We start from the raw sequence: 24,416 nt of genomic DNA, 5'->3' as shown, positions 1-24,416 counted from the left end.
CTAGGTTGTACTAGATTTATGATAAGGAGGGGCATCAAGCAATTTAGAGGAGTGGCGTAGAGGATGAGATGATGGGATATGGAGTTTAGAATTGGATGGAGTCGAGGAGGCTAGGAGACTTATAATTTTGTTATGAAGTATACGTATATATCAATTATGTAAGTTTTGTAATTTTTTTGTTATTACAGGTCATGTCGGGTTAATATTTGGGTTTTTTTTTTCAAAATAAATTTCAAAATTGACCTAAGTTCGAGAGAAATTAGAAAAATGGTTACAAATTTTAGACTGCCCAAGCGGTTCAAGTCAGCTTGGGTTCAAGTAGGTTTTGTCCGACCCTACATTTCAAATGGCATATTCGGTTGGCGTTTGACGTTAAAATAAAAAAAAAATTAAAAATTAAAAATTAAAAAAATTTATGCACATGACTTAGAGCTTAGAAGTGTAATGTTTTAATTTAAAATGTCAAAATTACCCAACTAAAGAAAAAAAAATGTTTTGAAGGGTGAGTTTTAGGAAAAAACACCGGACCACCTGGTTTGACTACTCCATAATCGTTTTGTTTTGTTTTTTTATTCTTTTCTTTTTGGCTATGGGATGTGTGACGTGTCCATTTGGTAGTTTCTAGTACGAGGCAATTAGGCAAATAATTGAGAGAACATTTCCTTTTTCTTTGGAAATATTTTATACTAAAAATATTTTAAAAAATTTGAAGTATACTGTGGAAAATAGAATAGGGTCAGGGAGTATCATGGGATCTGCGCCGTTAATGTTAGTGGGGGCAGAAATCAAGCGGAGGAGAATCAGTGAAGTTTCCGCTGTGTTGCATGGAATATGGGCCCACCGTGCTTTCGGTGGGGTAAGAAGTAAAATGCACGTCAACGTGACTTTTCCCGCTATCGTGAGACGCGATTTGCTCTACTCTCGCCTGAGTAGTCCAAGCAACTACTCGCTGGATCTCGAAGCCACGTGTTACATTCCTATAGTTGGTTCGGGCAGGTATTAGTAACCGTCCGGCACGGCGGCTCTTTGCGGTGGAATTTTCTTTTCCTTTTTTTTTTTTTTTTTCCTTTTAATGTTATTTTCTATTTTTATCTTTTTAATTCCCCCCCTCTCTCTCTCTCTCTCCATCTCTTGTATTTTATAGGCTGCTGGATTTATGTTTGTTTCAAGTCCCTCAACTTTTGTTTTATTCTTTTTACAAGGTTGGAAATCAATCCTATTTTTATTTATTGGAAAATTATAAAGTCACAATCAGCTTCATGGGTTTTTTATTGTTTTTTTAGTTAGATTCTTCCATCAATTTTTTTTAATCAATTTCCCAACAGAAAATGTGCGAAAACTTTAATTATGCCTCTTAAAAAAGTGACAATAGTGTGGCCACATCGACAACGGTGCTACCTTTGGCAAATGAGTGGACTTAAGTAAGTAGACCGAAATGTAGCATATTTAATTGATGTGAAAAAAAAGATTAAGATATTTTGTATAAAAAGTGAAAAAAATTTATTTTGTAGTGATTTTTTTATTTGAATAATATTAAAAATTAATTGATGTGATGAAAAAAGTAAAAATATTAGGATTAATTTTGAGATGAATAGTAGAGTTAATTTTTGTTTTTTTTTTTTCTCCTTTCCGGTCCAGTCCTTTGGCAAACGGTGACAGGGTGACTTACAATCCCTTCAAGCTGAGAAATTTCTTATAGCTTCTTTTGTCAATTGTTGAATATATCTAAATTGTATGTATTTGGATATATTCAAGAATTAGTGTGACTCTTACTATGTATTTTTAATAAATTAGTGTATTAAATTATTTTTTTCAACCCAAATATTTTTTTTTTTGAAAAAAAAAAAATTGTCATAGTCAGAAAACTGACCATCAAACCATACCAATTGCCAAATTGGTGGTTGAAAACTAAGCTGCATCTATTTTTTTTTTTTTTTGGTCGAGGTTTTGTTGTCTAGAAAGTAGTCTTTCACAGAACCGCTGTTTACATCAACGGTTCACCAAACACGCTGATAGATAAAGCGCGTCTTTACGAAAACTTTGTACTTTTGGTTTCTTTCACCGTAAACAATGACTGTCAATGACCAGCTATACGGCTCTCTCTTTCAATCATAAACCCTAGTCCCCTACTAAAACCCCACCCTCCTCTTTCTCTGTGTTTGTATTGAAATGGAGGGCCAAGAAGGTCCAGCTCCGACGAACCCAAGCGCCAAAGACGCACCTTTGTGCGAGGAGTGCAAAGCGAACCCATCAAAGTACAAGTGCCCAGGTTGCTCCGTGCGCTCTTGTAGCCTTCTTTGCGTCAAAGCTCACAAGCAACGCGCTGGGTGTACGGGAAAGAGGAACCAAACTCAGTTCGTCCCGCTCTCTCAGTTCGACGATAATCTGCTCGTCTCTGGTACTTTTCTTTGTCAATTTCTCTGCTTTTTCTTTGAATTCAGAGACCCTTTTGTTTGCTGGGTTGGAAGTTCTCCAAGTCCCCTTGGTAGTTTGCTATTTTGGCTTCGAATATGAATACCCTTTTCACGTTTTCATGGTGTTCTATGCGAATACTAATAGGCGTGCTTTCCTCTTTCAAATTCTGTATTTTCTTTGAATTCAGACACCCTTTTGTTTGCTGGTTCGGAATTTCTCTAATTATCTATTAAATTTTGCTAATTTGGCTTAGAATAACGATAACCCATTCACGGTTTCATAGGGTTCTATACAAGTAGGCCACCATTAGCTTGTGAAAATTTGGTATCCTCTCTTGAAATTTTGGGAACTATGCTGCAATTATGGACTTTTCCCCCTCCTATTCATGGATTATAATTTCCTTGAGGAAGTTTTCTACATGGTGTTTTTTAATCAAATTGTGATGCTCTTTATGTGAGTTAGAAATTTTAGTACCTGTGGTTTTCTTCAAATAAAATTTCCTCCTATTGCTCCTTTAGTGTCAGGTTCAATACCCTTTTCATAGGCTTGAATAAATTTTCACGGGTGGCTTATAATTTGCTTGGAGAAGCTCATTATTTTGTCCTAAACGGGTTGAGATATTTCTTCGTTATTTTCTTAAATTCTTAATGAGTATGTTATAACTTGATTGATGAAGGTTGCTACATTTCTTACATGTTTATACCAATACTTTTCTGTTTTTGAATATTCTGTGTAGATTATAATTTACTTGAGGAAGTGAAGAGGGTTGCAGAATCTGCTCAGAGAGTGAGAACTAAGTTGTGTGGGAATGCTCATTTTAAGTTACCATGTCACCTTAACAGCCTTCGGAGTGCTGCTGCAAGTCGGAGGACAAAACTACTATTGCTCCCTAATGGAATGTCAAAAAGAGAGAAAAATCAAACTCGATACAACAAAAGGTTAAGATTAGAAATTTTGGAATTCTTTATGGTGGATTTATTGGATGATCAATTATAGTTAGATGAAAATATTGGTGATGTGTTCTGAAATTTTGGTAGATTTCCATGTGGTATCTTATTGCTCAGATATGCAATGTCTAATTGATTTATATGCATGTTTGTGTTTATGCGTATGTATTTTTTGCATAATGGTATTGGAGATGAACTGAGATTCTAGTATTGTGCCGGTTGGTGTTTTTTGATTAGATTGTACAATTCCTATTATTGATAATTTCAGGAAGAAATCTATCTCGTGGACCATTGAGTGGCGGTTTCACTCAACAAATGTCGTTTTACATGATCACGGGTGAGCTGTCTTATGAACTCTTATACTAAGGAGAACTATTATTTCTTAGCAATTCTTATCCTCTTACAGAAACCTGTTAACATAAAAAAAAGAATTAAAAAAAAAAAAAAAAATTGATGCATGAGTCAATTGGATGGAGAACTGATGCATTTAATGTTGTTTCAGAGTGAATGAAAATATGAACCTCTACTCCATTATTGAGAATCATCTAAAACCTGGGCCATGGAATCATCCGCTAAGGCAATTCTGTGAGGAACAGCTTGATTGTCTCAAGTTTTTCATCCGTAAATATCCTAAGGTTTTTCTCTTTCTCTTTACTGGTGGTGTTGTTGAATACTTTACCTTGGACATCTAAATAGCAATTTTCAACTCTGAAAACAGTTTGCCAGTATAGTACCAGTTCAAAATGTCACTTTTACATGTCAAGTTTAGGACCTTCAATCATTCATCCAAAAAAAAGTTTAGGACCTTCAATCACAGGTCACTTGGTCCCTGGCCTTAGAGGAGAAATTTGGTTGGGTGCAAATTGGATTTTTCCTTGGAGACCGGCTTGCATGTGATGTGTATTCGTGTCCTTGTAATCCGTAGGGGAGTCAATCTTAACTTGTTTCATTTTAGAAATCAAGGTGTTATAGTCTAATGTATACTTTGAACAAATTCTGGAGGTTTGAACCTGTAGGTGATTCATCATCTCTAATTATGTATGATATGCCAACAGTCTTTAGACCAAATGGCATATCCTCCCCCATAAAATTGGAGTGGAAAGTGAGATCACAAGGTCAATCCCATATAGGTGCATGAATTGTATTTATCTATCGAAAAAACAATGTCTGTTATTTCTTGCTTGATCTGTGTCTATTAGGCATTGGTATCACTTCTGCTGTGTGCTTCATTCCACTACCGCTTTGGAGAGCTCTTGGGGATCATATGTTACATGCTTTAGTCAGATTTTGGGATACTCTGGAATTGGCTGCTTTTTGTACATAAAAAGAAGGAACTGATTGTAGTTGTTGCATAATAGATGATCGTAGTATGCTGGCTGATAAAGACATTTGTTGCTTTATGGCCCAGTAATTACTTCTACTTAAAAAGGCTGCGGCACTACTTTCTATCACTGTTTTATATGTGCACTCATCTCATTTGCACTATAGTTTAAAGTCAAGCACCCCTTGACTTAAAAAAAAAAAAAAGGTTTAAAGTCGAGCACCCTTGACTGAAGTCAAGTTGAACTATGCTTGGAGATCATGGCTAATGGTTGGGTTTCTGTTGGTCTTGAATCGTATTGGACAGTTTGATCTTCTAGTTTAGGGGTCATTAGACTCATCATCCAGTACTGGTCCCACCTAAATGGGTTTCATGGAGGGGTGGGCTTGGATATAGTCCTAACCTCCAACTTTTTTTGCATAAAGTACTCAAGAATCGAATGCTTGCAATTGCACTTGGCCCTTGAGACTTTTTTTTACCCCTTTTCCCCCTGATAATAACTTGTTTTGTTCATCTTAATTAGTCTTTCAAATATTTGTAATCTGCGTGATCTGATATTTTTGAGTATTGCAGGGTCCTGGGTCACCTTTCTGTGAGTTGGACGTAAAGGCCCCAATAAAGCAACAATTAGCCAATATGGTTATATTGGAGTATCCTGTAATATATGTATTTCTCCCTTCACACAGCTATGATTCTGAAGTCGTTAAAGAAGCCAATCTAGTTACTCATAAACCAGAGCTTAAAGATTCTGGAAGCAATCCAAGCCCACAAGGTGTTCTCTTCAAGGAGGAGGAAATAGATGATGACAACAATTCTTCAGATCCTCGTGTTTGTGATCTCATGAAGCATTTGAGTTCAAGTCCAATGCATCAATTCCCCCACTGGAACAGGAGGTCTGAGAAAGCGACAAATAACTCATCAGAAAGGCCTTTGTTGGCAAGAGCGGCAGCAGGCAACATGTCACATTCCAGCTCCAATACCAATGAACCAGGAGTTTCTGAAATGATGGAGTTTGATTTTGATCAGGGCCTAATAGATGCATACTCAGATCTAATGGCAGACATTAATCCTGATGACTTCCTTGATTTGGAAGGAGAGTTTGCTGAGGAAGTGGATGTAGAAGAAAGAATAGATATCTCAGGTGTCCGTGGAGTTTTCTCAGCAGAGGAATTAGAGGAAGGAGAGATTCTTGAATAATTGATTGCAATAGCATTTCTGAAGGAAAAACTAAAAGATGAGGAGTCTAAAAGGGCCATCTACCTAGAGTTGTGGTGATGATTATGATTTTAGTTTGTGCTTTGGCATTGAGCTTTGGTTGCTATAAGTATGCCATGAGATGATATCTTTTTTCTGAGCACGATTGAGTGGGAAGAACATGCTTTCATTCATATCAAGTGTAAGGAGGCTTCTCAATCTTGAATAGCATCTCCATCACTCTTGTAATGATAATGGTGCTTTTTGGTTGAGGCTAGCTACAATCTTTGGTTTTTCAATTTCCCAATCTTTTTGTGGTTCCAAGTGGGGTTTTGCGCACAAGCTACACAGGACAGAAGCACTAGACTACAGCTCCTTAACATCATTAGTTATAAGCTGAACCAAGTTTTGAATGGTCTACCACTGCCTTCTTGATTGTTGTCTGATTCCTTCATTGCTGGTGAAAACGAGTAAGAATGCATCTTGGGACAGATGACTCCGAATAGTTGTTGTAGGGTTTGCATGATTTTGTTAGTCTTTTTTTCCTTTTTTGTTTTGTTGTTTTTTCTTGTATACTCTTTATGTACTTGGGTACGACCTCTCGCTATTTTGTTTAGTTGTTTTTCTTGTATACTCTATCTCTACTTCATTCTAATGTTCTACTCCTTTCTTTTTTTCCTCCTCTTTTTTGTGTGAAGAGGAGTCGATGAGGTTCATCAAAAATGTCAACATTTTTATCTTAAAAGCTTAAATTAATAGGAAAGAGTGAATTTAATTATTTAATTAATATTTTAATATTTTTCTTCACGTTTGAGATCAAACTCACTCTCAATAAGTAAGGTTCAATATGTGAAATATTTAATTAAAATGAGAAATGAATTACAAAAATAAGGTTCTAACTCAATACCTTTACTTTAATACTATATTAAATCACAATTTATTCCAAAACTTTAAATTCAAAACAAATGATGAGTTTAATCATTTAATTAATATTATAACACATACTTCATAGACAAAACCACCTCGTCTCCTAATCAAGATCCTAGGAGTTTTAAGAGTAATGACATTAGAGTCAAGGTATCAATAGCTTTGCTCCAATTACTTTTACATTGTATATATATAGATAAGTTTGCCAACTGCAAGTAAACTAGTTTTCTTGTTGGTGTAATCTGTTGTTTGCCACTGCTGGAGGGTGTGCTGCTGGCTTACTTACTCTTCCTCCCAACAAATGCTTGTAATTTTCGAGGATAGTCAACACTCTCATCGTCGCTGCTCACATGTTTGGCTCGGCTGAACACGTACCGTAAATACAAAGCTAGTAGTAGAGCAATAACCTGAGAGATTTTCAACATAAATTTAGAGAAATGGAAAATATTCTTTCTTTTTTAATTTTTATTATATATTTACCTGTAAGATAAGAACCGCAAGAGCAATCCATCTCATGATTGTCCAGTTCTTGTTCAAAAAGTAGTAGACCGAGTAAAAGTTGCCACTTCTATCTGCAGGCACAACCTGCAGGAGTTTCTGAAATTGTTTACCCATTCTATGCCACAAGAAAACTACACAACAAGCAAAAAATATATCTAGGCTAGGTCGATCCTCTTGGGGGTTTTTTTTTTTGTTTTTTGTTTTTAGTCAACACCTTAAATTTGAGGGCTTTTGTGGGAGTTCAGGTGGTCAAAAGTCGCACGTGACTGACATTCTGTACAATAAGACGGAAAAAAAATTAACAGAGGGGTCAACTTGTCACAGTTTGGTAGTTTATAAGGATTGAATGTCACTTTTCAAACTTTGAAAGCTAAAATGCAAAAGTGGTGGGACTTTGACGGGGTTAAATGTATTTACCCCATGAAATGTATGTATTATTGGTCGTGTCAAAACATAACTTTGCAATGGTAATGCCAAGCTTAAATCTTTAGTGAAAAAGAAAACTGGTTCAGAATGGCATGTTTGTGTAAAACTTATGTAACCAGGATTGTCATTCAATCAGGAAGAAAGACAAACTAGAGACCAAAATTGTTCTTGGTAAAAGCAGGGAGCAACAAAAAGCAGTGTAAAATCATCACCTTGTTCCAGCTGTGATCAATGATCATGAAAGCTGCAACTGCTAATTCTGCAAGGACAAGTGCCACCAAGAATACAGAGTACTAATAATTTCCTAATTAAGGACTTAATTAGTGTCTTAATTTACGCAGAAGCATGCAAATTAAGAAGATATGAAATGAACAAACAAAGAAGGAAAAGAATTAAAAGGTGAAGTAAGTTGAGGATACAGATATTAAACAAGAAGGACTCCTTGATGCTGTTCCTACATATCCAAAACAGGAAATGATGAAGAGGATTGCACCAATTGTGATCAGAAGGTGTATAAACCTGCAAAATTTGCATAAAGATGATGAACATGATATCAGCACCAGAGTTGTAATATATCTAATATCTTATGGGGTTGTTTTAACAGTATGATGCACATGAATATATACATCCATCAAGTGTTATCTACATACATACTTGCATACATACATATATTACACACACAATTGGACAGTAGTGTAGAATCATTTTGTAAAAAGTTCACATAATCTACATAAATCTACCCATTACACTCATCTAAATCAAGCTGCTTTCTGTACAGTTGGTATATGAAATGAGACCAAATGGTGATTGCTACTGATGTACATCAACATGGGGAGATATGAATCTTATTCTTATCACTTTACTGGTGATAATTTGCTTTGGAGGACCCAAAACGGACTCAGAGAGTTTTGAAGTCAAGAGATGAATGGAATTGAGATGAGTATAAAATTGCAGATCCGCATTAATTCCTCCATTTTCTTTCCTTCTCAGTCATTTAGTGCCGGAAATTGTTAAATCACCACCTATCCCAACAGTTTAAGCTTATGAGAGATAAATTGCAGAATCAATGTTCAAACTTTAACTTAGAGTCTTAAGTCTAATACTCTAATACTATGTTAAATCATTACTTAACCAAAAAACTTAAGTTGATAGGACACGGTGAGTAAAAACTGTTTAATTGAAATGGGATGAATTGCGGAGTCAATATTTGAACTCATGACTTATGTTTTAGTACCATGTTAAATACATTAACAAAGAAATACAATTAAAACCATCAAAAAATGAAAAGATATTCATTATCTTGATCTAAAAAGAAGACTGCTATTATATATCATAAACTTAATCCACTTACCAAGCTGTAGGAAGCCTATCAGACAACACTGGCGATGGATCAATATCGAGCAATCGTCGATTGGGTGCTCTGCTTCGTCAGTATCATGATGATCAGATTGCACTGAAGCCTGCTGTTTCCACTTGATCAAACAAAATAGCCCATAAAACAGTACACCTAGGCCACAGAGGGAGAAAATGAAGTTGATAAGCTGCAGAAGGAACTCCACAAATGGTCTCTTAGCCATTGTTCCTGAGAAGACAACGCAGAGATTCAAATCCTAATCCAGATTTTTCATCTTCTAGGATGTCGTGCTTGTGTGTGTGTGTGTGCATGAGAGAGACAAAGAGACAGAAGGGGTGCTCTTCAAATGTTGTTTGACAATTGTAATAAACATTCTTAGCATGCAACTACTCATTGGTGTAAGGTATGAACAATCAGATTAAAGCTCCCATATGGGTGTATTACACACTTCTCATTTCCTTTGTTTATATGTGTCTTTGAACTCTCTCCGGTACGTAAAAAAAAAATATTAATTAAATAATTGAATCAATCATTTTTTTAGCAATTTAAGTTTTCAGGATAGGTGTTGATTTATCAATATGGTATTAGAGCAAAGATCGTGACTTTTGAACCATGCGATCTATATAATTTGCTTTCAATTTCAATTAAGTATTCTACTATTAGACCCCACTTATTAAGAGAGAGTTTGAACTCACACGTTAGAAAATGTTAGAATATTAATTATAAATAATATACTATTATATTATTCATCATCAATATATTAGGATCCAATGGATTCTTCAATGAAATACTATTATTTTGAACTAGCCTATAATCTGGGCTATGCGCAGGTTTTCAATATAACTTTTGTTTTTGCGAAAACATCTTAGAAAATAATAGAAAAAAATATAAATAATAAAGAAAAGAAAAATTATAAATAAATTCATTAAATTCAAACGACTGTTAATTTCTGTCCTATATATAGTAACGGTTGTGTATCAAATTAAACCAACATTAAAAAAAAAAAAAAATTATAAAATACTATTATTTTGAATTCCGTTCCTTTCGGTGGTCATGCCACATGTTGATCTAAAAATTGATTGAATGTTTTATTTTATTTTTTTAAATATTTTTATTAGCATTATTTTATATCGTTTGTTACCTTTTTCCATTTTCAAGATTATAGCTTTGCTCTTTTCTTGTATAGTTGAAGCCACAAGTAATTTACAAAAAAAAACCTGAAATTGAGATGAATCATTTAATAGTTCATATTAAATTTCACAAATGATGTATAAGTTACCACATGATGAATAATTTTGCTACACTATTAACAATTTTTAAATGATGTGACATTATATACACTGTTAAATGCAATAAAATAAAATATGGATTGTGAAACATGGTAAATATACATGTTGTAACATTATTTAAATGACATGACATCATGTGCGCCGTAAATTGCAACAAAACAAAATCCTAACCGTAACATAAATCAAAGGATTAAAGGTAGATTAAGAAGGATTAAACACTACCACTTGAAGTCAAAGGATTAAACGCTACCACTTGAAGCTTACAAAAGGTATATATGCATCATAAAAAATTAGTTTAAAAATAGATGCCGTGCCTCTCCAAAAGAAGCCCAAATTGTAGAACTTACTTTGACAAATGGGAAATTCGCATGGCATGAGGCAAAAATGCATATTCTGTGGCCTCATTACCATTTTCCTAATAGCTAGATCTTACAATTATATATATGCCACAATTATAACGTGTAACCTTTGCGTTATTACTTTAAAATGACTAATAAAGTTGTAATATGAGACTTAACAATCATAAACTTGTTTATAATTCACTCACTTTATATGAGTTAACACTTATCTTCTTAATATGAGACTAGGTGTTATAACAACAGTTCTGCCACGCCATGTTTTGTAAAATAATGTTATATATGCATTACTCTTGTATCACCAAAAACTGATATACGTGACGTGATTTTCCCAACCAAAAAAATAATCATTTTCATGCACTACATGTTATGGGGACCAATACCATACCACATCAGCTTTAAGGTGCAGTACTACAAGATCGGTATATACTACAAGAATAAGGAGTATTAGAGTCATTTTTTTTTTCATGCCTTTTAATAAAAGGTAGGAGATTAACCACATTTTTTTAAAAATTTATTTATAAAGTGACAGTATATAAATACACTTTAAAATTAATTGACGGTCTTGCAATAAAATTAGAGTAATTTTAGAAGTCCCTCTAAAAATTAGGTGCCTTTTAAAATCATGATTTGATTAAAATTAAATAACGATTAATCACAAATCTAATGGTGATTTTAAGAGCTATATTATTCTTGGAGGGATAGAAGAAAGATTTGTAGCATTACTCATAAAATTATGATTTTTGTAGTAAAAGGTTTTGGTTTCTACACGAACAAAAGGTTGGCGGATACAAAGGTGATGTGTAGATTTTCAATTCTCGGCTTTAAAGCCTTTAATTATATTGTCCATTACATGATGTGCCTGGCTGAATCTACACGTCTCTTATACATGAAATGTAATCTTGAGTACCAAAAATACCCTAACGAAGTGCAAAGAGTTCTCAAAGCTTGACGGCATTAGGGGTATTTAACAAATCTTGTAATTCATTATATATTAATATGCTTTCCTAGCCTGTATGATAAAGGTAGATTAAGAAGGGGGATAGCTTGCATGAGAATCAAAAGCAATCAACCATGGTGATTAGAGGCCCTCTCATTCTCTTTCTCTTTGTCCAGCTGGTGGCTTCCGGTGGCGTTGCCACTCCCAATTATGTTAATCGTAGCAGTTTTCCGGCGGGATTCCTATTTGGCACAGCTTCATCTTCTTACCAGGTTTGTTTTGGATTTACGTAATTAAGCTTTAATGAATGCTCAAAACCCATGACACAACTGGGTTTTTTAAATTTGATTTTGTTGTTCACTGTGCAGTATGAAGGCGCAGCAAATGAAGGTGGTAGAGGACCAAGTATATGGGACACTTTCACTCAGAGATACCCAGGTACGTCTTTGTTGAATTTATATCCCCTGCAATAAGACAATCTCATATAAGAGTTTGTCTGAACCCCGCACAGATGTTTGGATAGCTCAAGCCATATTTAGATAGGGCTACCCTATTATACAAAATCCGCCACGTCCGTTTGTGTGTTTGCGTATGTGTTAGGAAAGAAGTGTAGTGTATTGTGTGAATTTTTCTTCAGAGGTTGGTACGTGGTCATTCATGACTATCCTCAACTACTTCAATTCAAACCGTGCAAAAGCAAAAATTTTCTGAAACTTTCTAATGTAGGTGAACAATTCAATTCCAGAGGATGGTTTGTGTTGTACGTAAAAGAATATGATTACATTTTCTTTTGGTGTTCAACGCCTTGTAAAGATCATGGCTTTGAGAAAGAGAAGTAGGTGCACTTGCACAATAACAAGTCCTAAATAGAAACTCAAAAATTCATTGACTCTTAACATAAATTAATGATATATCAATTAATTGAGATTTTCAACAATCAGCCGTCCTCTCGATTTCACTTGAAATGACAATACGTTCAAGATTAGTTTTATTCCATCTAATAGTGTACATGCATGATATCATATCATTTAAAATTTTAAATAATATGATAATATGTTCAACATGTGGTAATATATACACGGTTAAATTTGTGAAATTTAATCTTAACCACGAAATAACTTCCAAGTGTAATGGAGAAGTCCTGTTTTAGTTATGATTATTATCATTTTCTTTTCTTTACTCTATTGATCATGACCCCCCAAAATTATTATTATTATTATTATATAAAAAAAAGTCTCGAAGCCATAAATTCTAGATGAAATGCTTTTACTAGAACAAAGCTTTTCAATCGATCCAATATCTTTAGTTGCATACGTAAACATTACAATTTGAGGAAATTATTTGGTGGTAATTTTGCAGATAAGATAAAGGACCATACTAGTGGGGTGCTTGCCGATGATTCATATCATCGTTACAAGGTATTATATATATACCACTTATTTCAATATAGGTAAGCAATATTCGAAGATGTGGGATGATAATATTTTGAGTAATTTGACAGGAAGATGTGGGTATAATGAAGGACATCGGATTTGATGCTTACAGATTCTCTATCTCTTGGTCCAGGCTATTACCCAGTAAGCTAATGACTAAAACATTTATTTTTTACACGGTTAATTAAATGGATCGTTGTTGGGTCAATATAATTATATACTCGTCACTTGACATGACATGAACTCAACCCATAAACCTGAATTGCTACCCTTATTTAGTGATTCCATACAACAGTACTAGCTAGTGTCAATTATTTCAAGTTCTATCTTATACACTCAGGTGGAAAATTGAGTGGGGGAGTGAACCCTGAAGGAATTACATATTACAACAATCTCATTAACGAGCTTCTATCCAATGGTCAGAACCCAACTCCCTCTCTCTCTCTCTTTCTCTCTCTCTTCAAATAAATACTTCTTTTATCTCCTACAGGATTGAAGCCATTTGTGACTCTTTTCCACTGGGACCTTCCACAAGCACTTGATGATGCCTATGGAGGTTTTCTGAATCCCCAAATTGTGTAAGTAATGACTATATATATATATGTCCTCCTCCCAACTCGGTTTCCAACAATCTTGCTGTCTGAATTGTTAGTTAACAATTCGAGGCAACAAATGTGAAAAGGTTAATATGTGATAATCGTAGGAGATCCGGATTCACTCTCAACCATACGACTTAAACCAAATATGTGATTTAACTATATAAACAGGAATGACTTCATAGAATATTCTGAGCTATGCTACAGAGAATTTGGTGATAGAGTGAAGCATTGGATCACCTTAAATGAGCCACTCACCTTCACTAGCTTGGGGTATGCATATGGTTCATTTCCACCAGCCAGGTGCTCAAAGTGGTTGCCCTTAAGCTGCGCTGGGGGTGATTCGGGGACTGAACCCTATGTGGTTGCACACCACCAGATTCTTGCTCATGCAGCTGCAGTCAACGTCTATAGGGACAAATACCAGGTTCTTTCATGTTGTTAATTTATGATCATGTGCTAGACCATATTCAACCAGAAATAATCAGTATGATGATCTTCCACTTATTTATAAAATTGAAGGGTCTAATTAAATTAAGATGAGGAGATGAGAGCATGATTTCAATCATCAATGTGATTTTGAATGATCGGGATCATCTGAAATTCTCTACCTAAATTTTACAAAATTCGGGCAAAGAATGGGGTACGGAGCGCTAGCCCAAGTGCTTTGTGCATGTGAGCCTCGTACCCTAAGTTTCTTGGGACATGCACCTGAACCCCGACCCATCACATGCCATGCCCAGATTTTATGAAATTAGAGCAGAGAATTCCAAGGATCCTTACAGGAATATGAATATTGTATAGCTGAAAAGTCCAAATTAAGAATATATGATTATTTATGTAGCCATCTCAGAAGGGAGAAATTGGGATTGCACTAAATTCACCATGGATCGTGCCATTAACCCGGTCAACTGCAGACAATGATGCAGCATCTCGAGGACTTGCTTTCAGCTATGGCTGGTAATTAAGCATTTCTCCCAGATTGAAGTACTTTTAGATTTGTCTCAACTTTTGAACGAAGATGTCATAACAGTAAAATATATATATATATCAGGAAGTAGTAATAAGATTTAGATATAAATTAATTAGACTCAAATACATAAAAGGGAAACTTCACTTACCCCTTCGAACTATCATAGCTTATGGTTTGTGACTTGTGTAACAACGCCTTCAAAGTTCTAAAGTTTATGATATATATAGATGTTTGATGTATCAGCTCCTTTCAATCACTTCTACCGTTAAGATTTTTCGTTAACTCAAATAGCTAACTAGTAAAATGCCCCTTTTATTCCTGGGCGTATTGCACTTTTTTTTCTTTCTAAACAAGCTATTTTGGTAATGTTCGCTTCTTTAATTGTGATGACACATGAAACACTCACATTGTAAACATTTGAACTTTTAGGACAACATTGTAAAAGCCATAACATGCAGTTCGAGAGAATAAGTGAAATTTCTCCTTCCATAAAATTAAGGCATTACATTAACACGGAGTCTCGATCAATCGATCAAAATCAAACTTGTTAATTACTTTTCAATAACTTTGAGCACATAGCTAATTTGAGATGTTCCATAATATTTATAGGTTTATGGAACCTCTAAAATCTGGATCCTACCCAGCAGAAATGGTTACCCATATAGGAGAACGTCTGCCACAATTTTCGAGGGAGCAATCTTCAATGGTTAAAGGATCTTTTGATTTCATTGGGATAAACTACTACACTGCAAATTACGCTTCAAATGTTCGTTGCCAAACTCAACAGCTTAGCTACCTCACAGATTCATGCCTAAGATTTACAAGTTAGTAATTATTCTAATGATTTTTTTGAATATTCATCAATTTTCCTAAATATTTAATCCCCACAAACTTCTTCTATGTAATCGATCCATTGCGTCAGGTGAGCGAAATGGGATTCCCATCGGTCCAAAGGTATTCTTATTTTTTGTTTCTTCCAGAAGTTAATTCTTATGTATATTCTATATTTGCATGGAATCACAATGAGGATTAGATGGTAGATGATGATAATATACAGTAGAACATATAGAAAAAATGTTAAATTACCCTTTATTTAATTAACTAGTGATTAATTAACATACACCAATTTTTTTAACCCTTTAATTAGATATTCTGAATGATTTTGCAGGCTGCTTCGGATTGGCTTTTTATGTATCCACAAGGAATTCAAGATCTTTTGCTCTACACCAAAAATAAATTCAACAACCCAGCCATCTACATAACTGAAAACGGTAAATTCTGCATCAAATTAATTAATTGGATCATCTACTCCATCCTAATTAAATCCTTACTAATACATTATATTATGCAATTGTTTTGTAGGAGTCGATGAGCTTAATAATGGTAAAGTCTCTCTTGAAGACAACATGAGAATTGACTACTACAATACCCATCTTTCATTTGTTCAAAGTGCCATAATGTGAGTATTATTTTAGATACAAACTTTTCTTTAAATTATGTCGGAAGAATTTTTTTCAAATCAATCTAGCTATTTAAATGTAGTAGTAATATTAGGTACTACCCTTTACACTTATTTCATACCAGTTGACATGATGTATTTTAAGTAATTTTTTTTCTTCTTTTATTTTTTTTAAGTGACTTAAAAGAACGTCACATGTCGTCAACGGCTGTGAAATGGGTGCAAAGAGTACGTAACATTACTTAATACAAATGATTCTTATAGGATTGAATATTCTTTGGATTTTGACAGGAATGGAGTGAATGTGAAGGGATACTTTGCATGGTCATTATTGGATAACTTCGAATGGGGCGATGGATACACCGTTCGGTTTGGGATGGTGCATGTAGATTATGAGGACGGGTTAAAAAGATACCCTAAAAACTCAGCCAAGTGGTTCAAGAAGTTTCTAAATCCAACGAAACATATAAAATAAACATCAGAATTAATGAATTAAGCTGAAAAATAAAATGAAACAGTATGTATAGACAATTTAAATATTTGAAAATGACAGATTTTACTTTTCTTGCATCTTTTGTATTCTGATACATGCACATGATATGGGTCCATAATCCATATATATATATATATATATATGGGAGTGATCTGTAGATGCGTCATGGTGTTCTGAATTTGTATGACACTTATCACGTGCAGCTTGTTATCTTTATCAGTCCACACTGAAATTTGGCAGAAAGCTGGGCCTATCTAGATTGATTATTAGAGATTTGAAAAAGAATAAAAGAAAAGGAGAGAAACATGATAATATATATATATATATATATATATATATATATATATATATGTTTGAACTGTCGATGAATTATTACAACAAATTAATAGGCCATCCTCTTTGATGGTTGTGGGGTCTCAGTACTTAAAGTTCTGTATAGATCTGTGGACTAGAAAGAACGAAGCCCCTCTCGAGTCTGCCAAAATATTGATGAGATAATATTGTTTAATCTTCCTATTGATCCCTCTGCATCATACCAATTAATTTATCAATGAAAATTGTCATCTTTAGGTAAACTTTATGGTTGCAATGATAGAATAAGATTCTCTCCAAGATCACGATTTGAAATTGTGTATCTAACGTTTCAATTGATAACTCAATCGACTTAAAATTATTTTTTATGAACGGAAGATCACTAGTTGGAATATTTTTTTTTCCTCTTTTTGTGTGTGGACATTTTTTTTTTTTTAAAAAAAATAATAATAAATTGCATATAAAATAGTATATATGAAGCTAATGTTAGCACATCTTTTAAAAAATTTAAATAATATATAATTATTTATACTGTTAGATGTACCAACTTTGAATTTCGACCATAAAATTGATATTTTAAATTTTATTTGAATTGGAAAATATCCTTAACCTTTAAAGATGCCTTAAATAAATACACAATAAAAAATAGACTGAATTTTTCTTCAAATTAGATTGAAAAATCAAATCTATAAAAATTACATGTGCCTTTTAAACATGCGAAACACCTTCTTTCTTCTGAACATGTGAAACACCTCCTTTTTTGTTTTTTTTTTAAGAGACAAAGATGAAATCTATGAACTTGACCCCACTGAATACGTATCATTCATGTCTATAAATAATTTGGAAATGATCGATCCACGTTATCTGCGTGCATTCGTCTGCATCGACATGCCAAATTATTTAAAGACCTCTTTTTCAGTGGAAAAGCAGACAGAGCTGGCATCTTTGCCCCCGGCCCCTCTTTCTCGAATGGGTGAGACCGACTAGAGAGAGTCCTCCCATGTGTCTTTAACGTACAATATATAATTTAATAATTGCCTTTCCATGCATCATTGTACGTAAGGCCATTGTCTCTAGGGTTAGGTACAAATGGCTGTCTTTATTATTGTAGTAAAAAAATATTGAATAGCAATAAAAAATAAATTGTGTAACATAAAAAATAAAAAATAGTTGAAATATTTTTATCTTAATTTTTCAAGAAAATTGTGCATGACCAATAACAGAAGGGGAGAGAAATGAGTTGCCAAACAAGGCCTTACATATTCTGAAGAAAAGAAAAATCCAAAACAAGAGAAGAAACTTGACGTACCGTTGGCTAATTCTTTTCCACGTGATATATATATATATATTGAAAAAATACACTTTGTTTTTTTAGCTCATATATAATATACAAACATGTCAATCATTAATATTTTAATACTTACTATATATTAGTTGTGGTGGTCTAGTGACCTCAAGAAATTTTTTTAAGTGGTTGGGCATGTTACAGGATTAAAGTTGAAAATTGAAATTATTAATCTTCTTAGTTTTAGTTGCTTTGGATCCAATTGATGTTTTGATGCTATTAAGTCAAATTATAGTTTAATTGGATTTAAGGAAGTCCCCGCGATTTTTACCATCTAAGCTCCTTTTGTACTGCTCTTAGCGGACAAGTGCTACTATTGTCACGTTTAGATAAAATAATTACAATTGGTCTACTTCGACTGCCCTTTCTTTTCTAGAAAAAAAAGGAAATATGTTTAATATACTTATTTTGACGTGTCATTTAACTTTATTATCTTGTTAAATTAACATTTATTCAATAAAAAATAATAAATTTCCTCCTTTAATTAATATTATGAGATATAATAATGATGCACCACATATATAGGGGTAAAGATATTGAGCAAGCCCGGCGTGCTTCAACAGTGAAGCACGCCGGCCGTGATTTTTTTTATTATTATTATTTTATTATTTTAATTTTTTTGAAAAAAAAAAAAAAAAATTATATCTATATGGAGAAGGTGTGAGCTGCATAGTGCATCAATTGCCAGGAGAATAATAGAATAGTACGAAAAGATAAACGAACGTGCATGGTTTAAAATAATATATGAATTACAGAAAGAACAGTACAATGATTTGAATCAATCAACTGATCCCTCTTGAAATTCTTTATATATATATATATAGGAGAGCTTGAAGGTTTAAGCAGCAAACTTAGAGATGGCAGTAGTTAAAGGTCCTTTCCTATTCTGCCTCATGGCCTTGGCTTCCTTGTGTGCTTGCACTGAAGCTGCAAAACCCAGCCATTATTCGATGCCTTTCAACCGGAGCAGTTTTCCTGCTGATTTTATATTTGGAGCTGGTTCTGCTGCTTATCAGGTATATATATATTGACTACTTTCAGGCTTCAATTAGCATGCCTGCATTTTTACCCTGCCTTTAACAAAAGCAAGAAGCTGGAAAAGCACATTAATTATATTTCCTTTTTGGCCAGTCTGAAGGAGCAGCTCATATCGATGGAAGGGGACCTAGCATATGGGATGCTTTCACCAAGAAACATCCAGGTCTCTCTCTTTCTGTCTTTGTGATTCTAACACTCATGAGATCCCAACATGTTCAAACATTTGTTAACATGTTGATTTTTTGGTCTTCCTATTTTTGCTAGCTTTCAGTCATGCATATATATGCATGTTTATTCTTTTTTGGAAAAACTTCATAAAGCTTTCCTGAACTTTTAGCCGTTTGACATACCTCCCATGAATTTCTAAAACTCTCACTTAAGCTCCTGAACTTTGGTTTTCTCTCACTTTGGACTCTTTTAACTTTTTATACCTATTTTACCTTCAGCCAAAACTACGTCGTTTTGGACTCCAAAATTACATCGTTTTGGCTTCAAAACTACATCTCCATACAACCCAAAACGATGTAGTTTTGAGCATAATATTAAAAAAGGTGGTCGGTTTGGTTTGGGGTACGGACATTTCTACGGCCAAAAAGGGGCGGTGGTCGGTGATTTTAGAGGAACCGGTTGTGACACACCATACCTACCAGGATGGTAGCCGAACACCCTTTAGTTTTCTTTTGGGTGGTTCGCCACCCCATATCGGCCAAGATGGGTAGTTGAACCACCCCACCACCAACCACCCTAAAGCACCCGATCCTTTTTTTTTTTTATTATGGGTGGCCTAATTCACCTATTTTGCCGCCCAATCATTTCTTTTCTTTTCTCTTTTTTTTCTTTCTTTTTTTTTTTAATTTTGCTTTTCCTAAAAAAAATAAAAATAAAATTTAATGCCTAAACCGACGTCGTTTTGGGCTGGATATGTGTTGTAGTTTTAAGACACAAAACGACATAGTTTTGGGGGAGGGTAAAATGGGTGTAAAAAGTCAAATTGTTTGACTTTAACGTTAAAATGGTCTAAAATGAGAGAAAACCAAAGTTCATGGAGCCTAAGTGAAAGTTTTGAAAATTTAGAGGGTATGTCAAAACGGCTAGAAGTCTAGTTTAAGGGACTTTCTGAAGTTTTCCCTCTTTTTTTCGTGTAAAAGAGTACACCAATTAATTACTAAATTTATCCTCATTATATTTAAAATTTATGAAATTATTTGGTTGTCTATACGACTAACTATAACCATTTTATATCAAACATTTCTTATTGAAATTATTTGGTTGTGTTACCCCTCCAATATTACGAAAAATCAGGCGAGTTGATGATATGAATTATAATAATGATAGTTTGCCTCTTATAGTGTTCATAAGCCATTCTGACGAGTTTGGAAAAAAAAAAAATTAAAATCGATCTAAATGGATCTGTCTTAACATTTTTTAACATTATCATGTGCGTCTTTAATTCCTAATTATTGTTCAATTTCTTTTGTTTGGCATTTTTTGTTTTTGAGAAATTTATATGGTGGCTTGACAGAAAAAATTTGGGATGGTAGCAGCGGAGATGTAGCCTTTGACCTTTATCATCGTTATAAGGTAGAATTAATGTTTGTTATAAGTTTTCACTGTCGAAAATTTTTTATTTTATTTCTTTTAATAATCAAAAAATTCAACAGGAGGACATACAATTGATGAAAAGAGTTGGGTTAGACTCCTTCAGATTTTCTATCTCATGGTCCAGAATATTACCGAGTAAGATCATCCCTTAGATCAATCTCCACCGCCCATTGGTCTCTACTTATAATTACTAAATAATTAATCATGTAAGATGGGTCTCATTATAAGATGATCTCATTGTTGGGACCCATTTCAATCCATTAACAATTCAATATTGTACTTCTCTAATGGATCCAATAATATATAAGAGACTTATTTTTATTATATTTTGTTATGGCAGCATTAATTAGTTCTTGAAATTTTTATTTTTTTTAAACAATAGCAGATCAAATAGCTAATTGGTAGTATTGCATTAATTAGCAAAGTTAAAGAAAAATATAGTTTCTAGCATTTGTCTATATTTAATATTACAATTATGCTTACAGAGGGCAAATTAAGCGGAGGAGTGAATTCACAAGGTCTCAAATTCTACAACAACTTCATCAACGAGCTCCTGGCTAATGGTCAAATTCCATTAATTCTTGTCATTTCTTTTTCAACAATTTTTTTCTTCTAATTCCATATATACATGCATGTCAATTTCTTTGGGAAAATTATTTCTCTAATCATAAGTAACTAAAGAATTTAGGCAATCAAATCTGTTTTCCTACTAAATCGAACACCTATTCCTATTAAAAATGGAAAAGATACCATATATAAGCCAATGGCTTAAGGATATGTTGGATAATGGCTTTTAAAAGTTTCTTATCTTTTTTTATTTGAAAAAAAAAAAAAAACGTTTTGATGTTATATAAATGTGAGAAGTGTTTTTTGGTAGGTATCAAGCCCTTTGTCACTCTCTTACATTATGATAACCCTCAAGTGCTCGAAGATGAATATGGTGGACTCTTAAATCCCAAGTTTGTGTAAGTAAAAAATAAAACACAAAAAAGAACTTTCCAATGCCCAAAAAGTTTTACCGTATCAGTAAATATGTTTGTCCCATTTTATGAGCAGAAAGGATTATACAGATTATGTTGATTTTTGCTTCAAAACTTTTGGTGATCGAGTTAAGCATTGGGTCACAATGAATGAACCAAATGGATTAAGTATCAATGGATACACCAGCGGTACTTTTGCACCAGGAAGATGTTCGAATTACGTTGGAAATTGCACCGCCGGTAACTCCGCTACTGAATCTTACATTGTCGCTCATCACTTGCTTCTTTCTCACGGAGCCGCCGTGAAATTGTACAAGGAGAAATACCAGGTTTGTATAAACAAAAGATTAAAAAAAAAAAAAAAAAAAATTAAAAGAAAAGGAGGATGGTGACACTCCTTGCTAATTATTTCATTTGACAAAATAGAGAATATTATAAAAGTGTTCGTTGGACCTCACTTGATTAACTTATTATGAATTGTGTGCAGCAATATCAAAAGGGGAAAATTGGGATCACAATAGTGAGCCATTGGTTTGAGCCGAAATACCAAACAGCTTCCTGCCGTGAGGCAGCGTCTAGAGCTCTAGATTTTTTGTTTGGATGGTATTTTTTTTCTCATGAAAAAATTTCTTTCGAACTATACTTTGCTGCTATCATATGCACCAAAATGTTTAATATTATTCGAAATTCATGCAGGTTTGCTCATCCGATTATATATGGTGACTATCCACAGAGCATGAAATCTTTGGTGGGTAATCGATTGCCAAAATTCACTGAAGCTCAATCCAAGTTGCTAAAGGGATCTCTTGATTTTCTTGGTGTAAACTATTACACCACAAACTATGCAGAAAGTGCTCCCTCAACCAACGGTGTCAATGTCAGTTATGTTACAGACAGACAACTCACTCTCACTAGTATGCTCCAAAATTATAATCATTTTTCTTTTTTATTTGCTTTTTAATTCTTCCAACACAGTCTATTAAACTGACATATATTTTTAGAGTATGTAATTTTCACATGTATTTTTAATAGAATTGACAAAGCATATAAAAAAACATGTGAAAAATCGCATACTCTAAAGACAAATATTAATTTAATCGATTGAATTAGAGAAATTTTCTCCAATCTAGTTTAAATGAAAACTTTGTCCTATCCTTTATTATCTAATCCAATTTATGTAATTTGTTGCCACAGCTTCTAAAAATGGGATTCCTATCGGTACTCCGGTAAACACATAGAAACCCTCTCTCCCTCCGTGAGCATGCATGTGTATATTTTTGTGAAATAATGCTACTCTTTAAACTTATTTATTATCATGTTAGACACTTAAAAAAAAAAAAAAAAAACACTTAAAATACATCATGTTATCGGTATATGATAAATAGGTGAGAAGAGTAACATTACTTATATTTTTGTGTGCTATGTTGCTGATAACCAATATAATGTAAATGATTTTGCAGACAGATTTGGACTGGCTTTTCATCCATCCGAAGGGAATCCATGAGCTTTTGCTATATATAAAAGAAAAATACAACAATCCTATTATATACATAACGGAAAACGGTATAACAATTTATCACTTGTTATTTATTTATTTTACTTTTAGAAGAAACTACATCTACCCTCTTAATATATGCCATCCAATTTATAATGTTTTTTTCAATTTGATTAAAGTTTCTTACCAATTTTTTATACCATTCTTGAAATATTGAGAGAGCGTTGTAAATTTGGTGGTAAGTTGAGAGATAATTAAGTATAATTTTTCTTTATTTTTATTCGTCGTGTCTTAAGTAGTATTAGTAATACTATTTATTGTACTCTCTCTTTGCAGGACTGGCTGACGCAAATAATAGCTCTTTACCAATTAAAGATGCCCGCAAGGATAGTTTGAGGATAAGATACCATTACGGGCATTTATCATATCTTGCAAAAGCTATCAAGTGAGTGTTTTTCAACAAATATATTTGTAATACTAGATGAGTTAAAAAAAAAAAAAAAAAAAAAAAAAATTTCCATTCAAATTTTTTTTTTTTCAAAGGAAAGTAAAAAACCAGTAAAGGATTTATAGTAAAAAAAAAAATAGTAATAAATATAACTATTTTAATTTTGCTTGAGGATTTTAATTAAGTTTTTAACTGTGATTGGCAGAGATGGTGCAAATGTGAAGGCATACTATGCGTGGTCATTCTTTGACGACTTTGAATGGGATGCCGGTTACACTGTTCGATTTGGCTTCACTTTTATAGATTTTAAGGATAATTTAAAAAGATATGTCAAGTACTCTTCGTATTGGTTCAAGATGTTCCTCCTAAAATAAGCTGTAAAATGACGTTTCTCCTTAAATATGATGTTACTCTGTGAGAGAGTTAAGTGAATAAAGAGAGAAAATCGTCTTTCTCCGGCCTAGCTTTATGATTCACTGATTAAAGATTTCTTTCTTTTATACATTATAGGTATTAATCTTTTTTCTATATATGAATAATAATGAATATAATGAACAAACAATAATGCAGTG

The 24,416-nt window shown here is 33.5% G+C and overlaps 4 protein-coding genes across 4 annotated transcripts; 3 read left to right on the top strand and 1 right to left on the bottom strand.

Moving 5' to 3' along the window:
• The first annotated feature begins 2,001 nt into the window (after nucleotides 1-2,001).
• On the top strand, nucleotides 2,002-6,508 carry LOC132167270 (uncharacterized). The gene is made up of 5 exons (XM_059578183.1): nucleotides 2,002-2,398; nucleotides 3,152-3,353; nucleotides 3,631-3,699; nucleotides 3,865-3,997; nucleotides 5,257-6,508. Exons 1-5 carry the CDS (start codon nucleotides 2,170-2,172, stop codon nucleotides 5,878-5,880), a joined length of 1,257 nt encoding a protein of 418 aa, XP_059434166.1. The 5' UTR covers nucleotides 2,002-2,169; the 3' UTR covers nucleotides 5,881-6,508.
• A 574-nt stretch (nucleotides 6,509-7,082) lies between these two features.
• Nucleotides 7,083-9,308, bottom strand: LOC132173782 (tobamovirus multiplication protein 2A-like). Its single transcript, XM_059585391.1, has 4 exons — nucleotides 9,083-9,308; nucleotides 7,944-7,990; nucleotides 7,285-7,389; nucleotides 7,083-7,211 (listed from the first exon to the last, which is right to left on the bottom strand). The coding sequence occupies exons 1-4, from the start codon at nucleotides 9,306-9,308 to the stop codon at nucleotides 7,083-7,085; spliced, it is 507 nt and encodes a 168-aa protein (XP_059441374.1).
• Nucleotides 9,309-11,804: 2,496 nt separating this feature from the next.
• LOC132173775 (beta-glucosidase 12-like) lies at nucleotides 11,805-16,606 on the top strand. The gene is made up of 13 exons (XM_059585379.1): nucleotides 11,805-11,942; nucleotides 12,039-12,108; nucleotides 13,030-13,088; nucleotides 13,172-13,247; nucleotides 13,444-13,521; nucleotides 13,594-13,681; nucleotides 13,871-14,126; nucleotides 14,544-14,659; nucleotides 15,282-15,496; nucleotides 15,595-15,626; nucleotides 15,841-15,943; nucleotides 16,035-16,131; nucleotides 16,423-16,606. Exons 1-13 carry the CDS (start codon nucleotides 11,805-11,807, stop codon nucleotides 16,604-16,606), a joined length of 1,512 nt encoding a protein of 503 aa, XP_059441362.1.
• A 2,414-nt stretch (nucleotides 16,607-19,020) lies between these two features.
• Nucleotides 19,021-24,320, top strand: LOC132167330 (vicianin hydrolase-like). Its single transcript, XM_059578270.1, has 13 exons — nucleotides 19,021-19,297; nucleotides 19,413-19,482; nucleotides 20,842-20,900; nucleotides 20,981-21,056; nucleotides 21,407-21,484; nucleotides 21,799-21,886; nucleotides 21,978-22,230; nucleotides 22,389-22,504; nucleotides 22,598-22,815; nucleotides 23,096-23,127; nucleotides 23,362-23,464; nucleotides 23,733-23,841; nucleotides 24,050-24,320. Exons 1-13 carry the CDS (start codon nucleotides 19,139-19,141, stop codon nucleotides 24,216-24,218), a joined length of 1,530 nt encoding a protein of 509 aa, XP_059434253.1. The 5' UTR covers nucleotides 19,021-19,138; the 3' UTR covers nucleotides 24,219-24,320.
• Nucleotides 24,321-24,416: the final 96 nt, after the last annotated feature.

Source organism: Corylus avellana, chromosome ca1 (assembly GCF_901000735.1).
Source record: "Corylus avellana chromosome ca1, CavTom2PMs-1.0".
NCBI lineage: Eukaryota > Viridiplantae > Streptophyta > Magnoliopsida > Fagales > Betulaceae > Corylus > Corylus avellana.
The sequence above is the reverse complement of the archived record's forward strand: the minus strand, read 5'-3'. Positions and strand labels throughout refer to the sequence as shown.

Excerpts from the sequence above, each read along its gene's own strand:
- LOC132167270 (XM_059578183.1), top strand. The coding sequence starts at position 2,170 with ATGGAGGGCCAAGAAGGTCCAGCTCCGACGAACCCAAGCGCCAAAGAC. Across the intron at positions 2,399-3,151 it reads CGATAATCTGCTCGTCTCTG|ATTATAATTTACTTGAGGAA; the intron begins GTACTTTTCTTT and ends TATTCTGTGTAG. Across the intron at positions 3,700-3,864 it reads GTCGTTTTACATGATCACGG|AGTGAATGAAAATATGAACC; the intron begins GTGAGCTGTCTT and ends ATGTTGTTTCAG.
- LOC132173782 (XM_059585391.1), bottom strand. The coding sequence starts at position 9,308 with ATGGCTAAGAGACCATTTGTGGAGTTCCTTCTGCAGCTTATCAACTTC. Across the intron at positions 7,390-7,943 it reads TTGATCACAGCTGGAACAAG|GTTGTGCCTGCAGATAGAAG; the intron begins GTGATGATTTTA and ends AAACTCCTGCAG. Across the intron at positions 7,212-7,284 it reads TTGCGGTTCTTATCTTACAG|GTTATTGCTCTACTACTAGC; the intron begins GTAAATATATAA and ends AAAATCTCTCAG.
- LOC132173775 (XM_059585379.1), top strand. The coding sequence starts at position 11,805 with ATGGTGATTAGAGGCCCTCTCATTCTCTTTCTCTTTGTCCAGCTGGTG. Across the intron at positions 13,089-13,171 it reads ATTCATATCATCGTTACAAG|GAAGATGTGGGTATAATGAA; the intron begins GTATTATATATA and ends GTAATTTGACAG. Across the intron at positions 16,132-16,422 it reads TTTGTTCAAAGTGCCATAAT|GAATGGAGTGAATGTGAAGG; the intron begins GTGAGTATTATT and ends GGATTTTGACAG.
- LOC132167330 (XM_059578270.1), top strand. The coding sequence starts at position 19,139 with ATGGCAGTAGTTAAAGGTCCTTTCCTATTCTGCCTCATGGCCTTGGCT. Across the intron at positions 19,483-20,841 it reads TTTCACCAAGAAACATCCAG|AAAAAATTTGGGATGGTAGC; the intron begins GTCTCTCTCTTT and ends GTGGCTTGACAG. Across the intron at positions 22,505-22,597 it reads CTAGATTTTTTGTTTGGATG|GTTTGCTCATCCGATTATAT; the intron begins GTATTTTTTTTC and ends AAATTCATGCAG.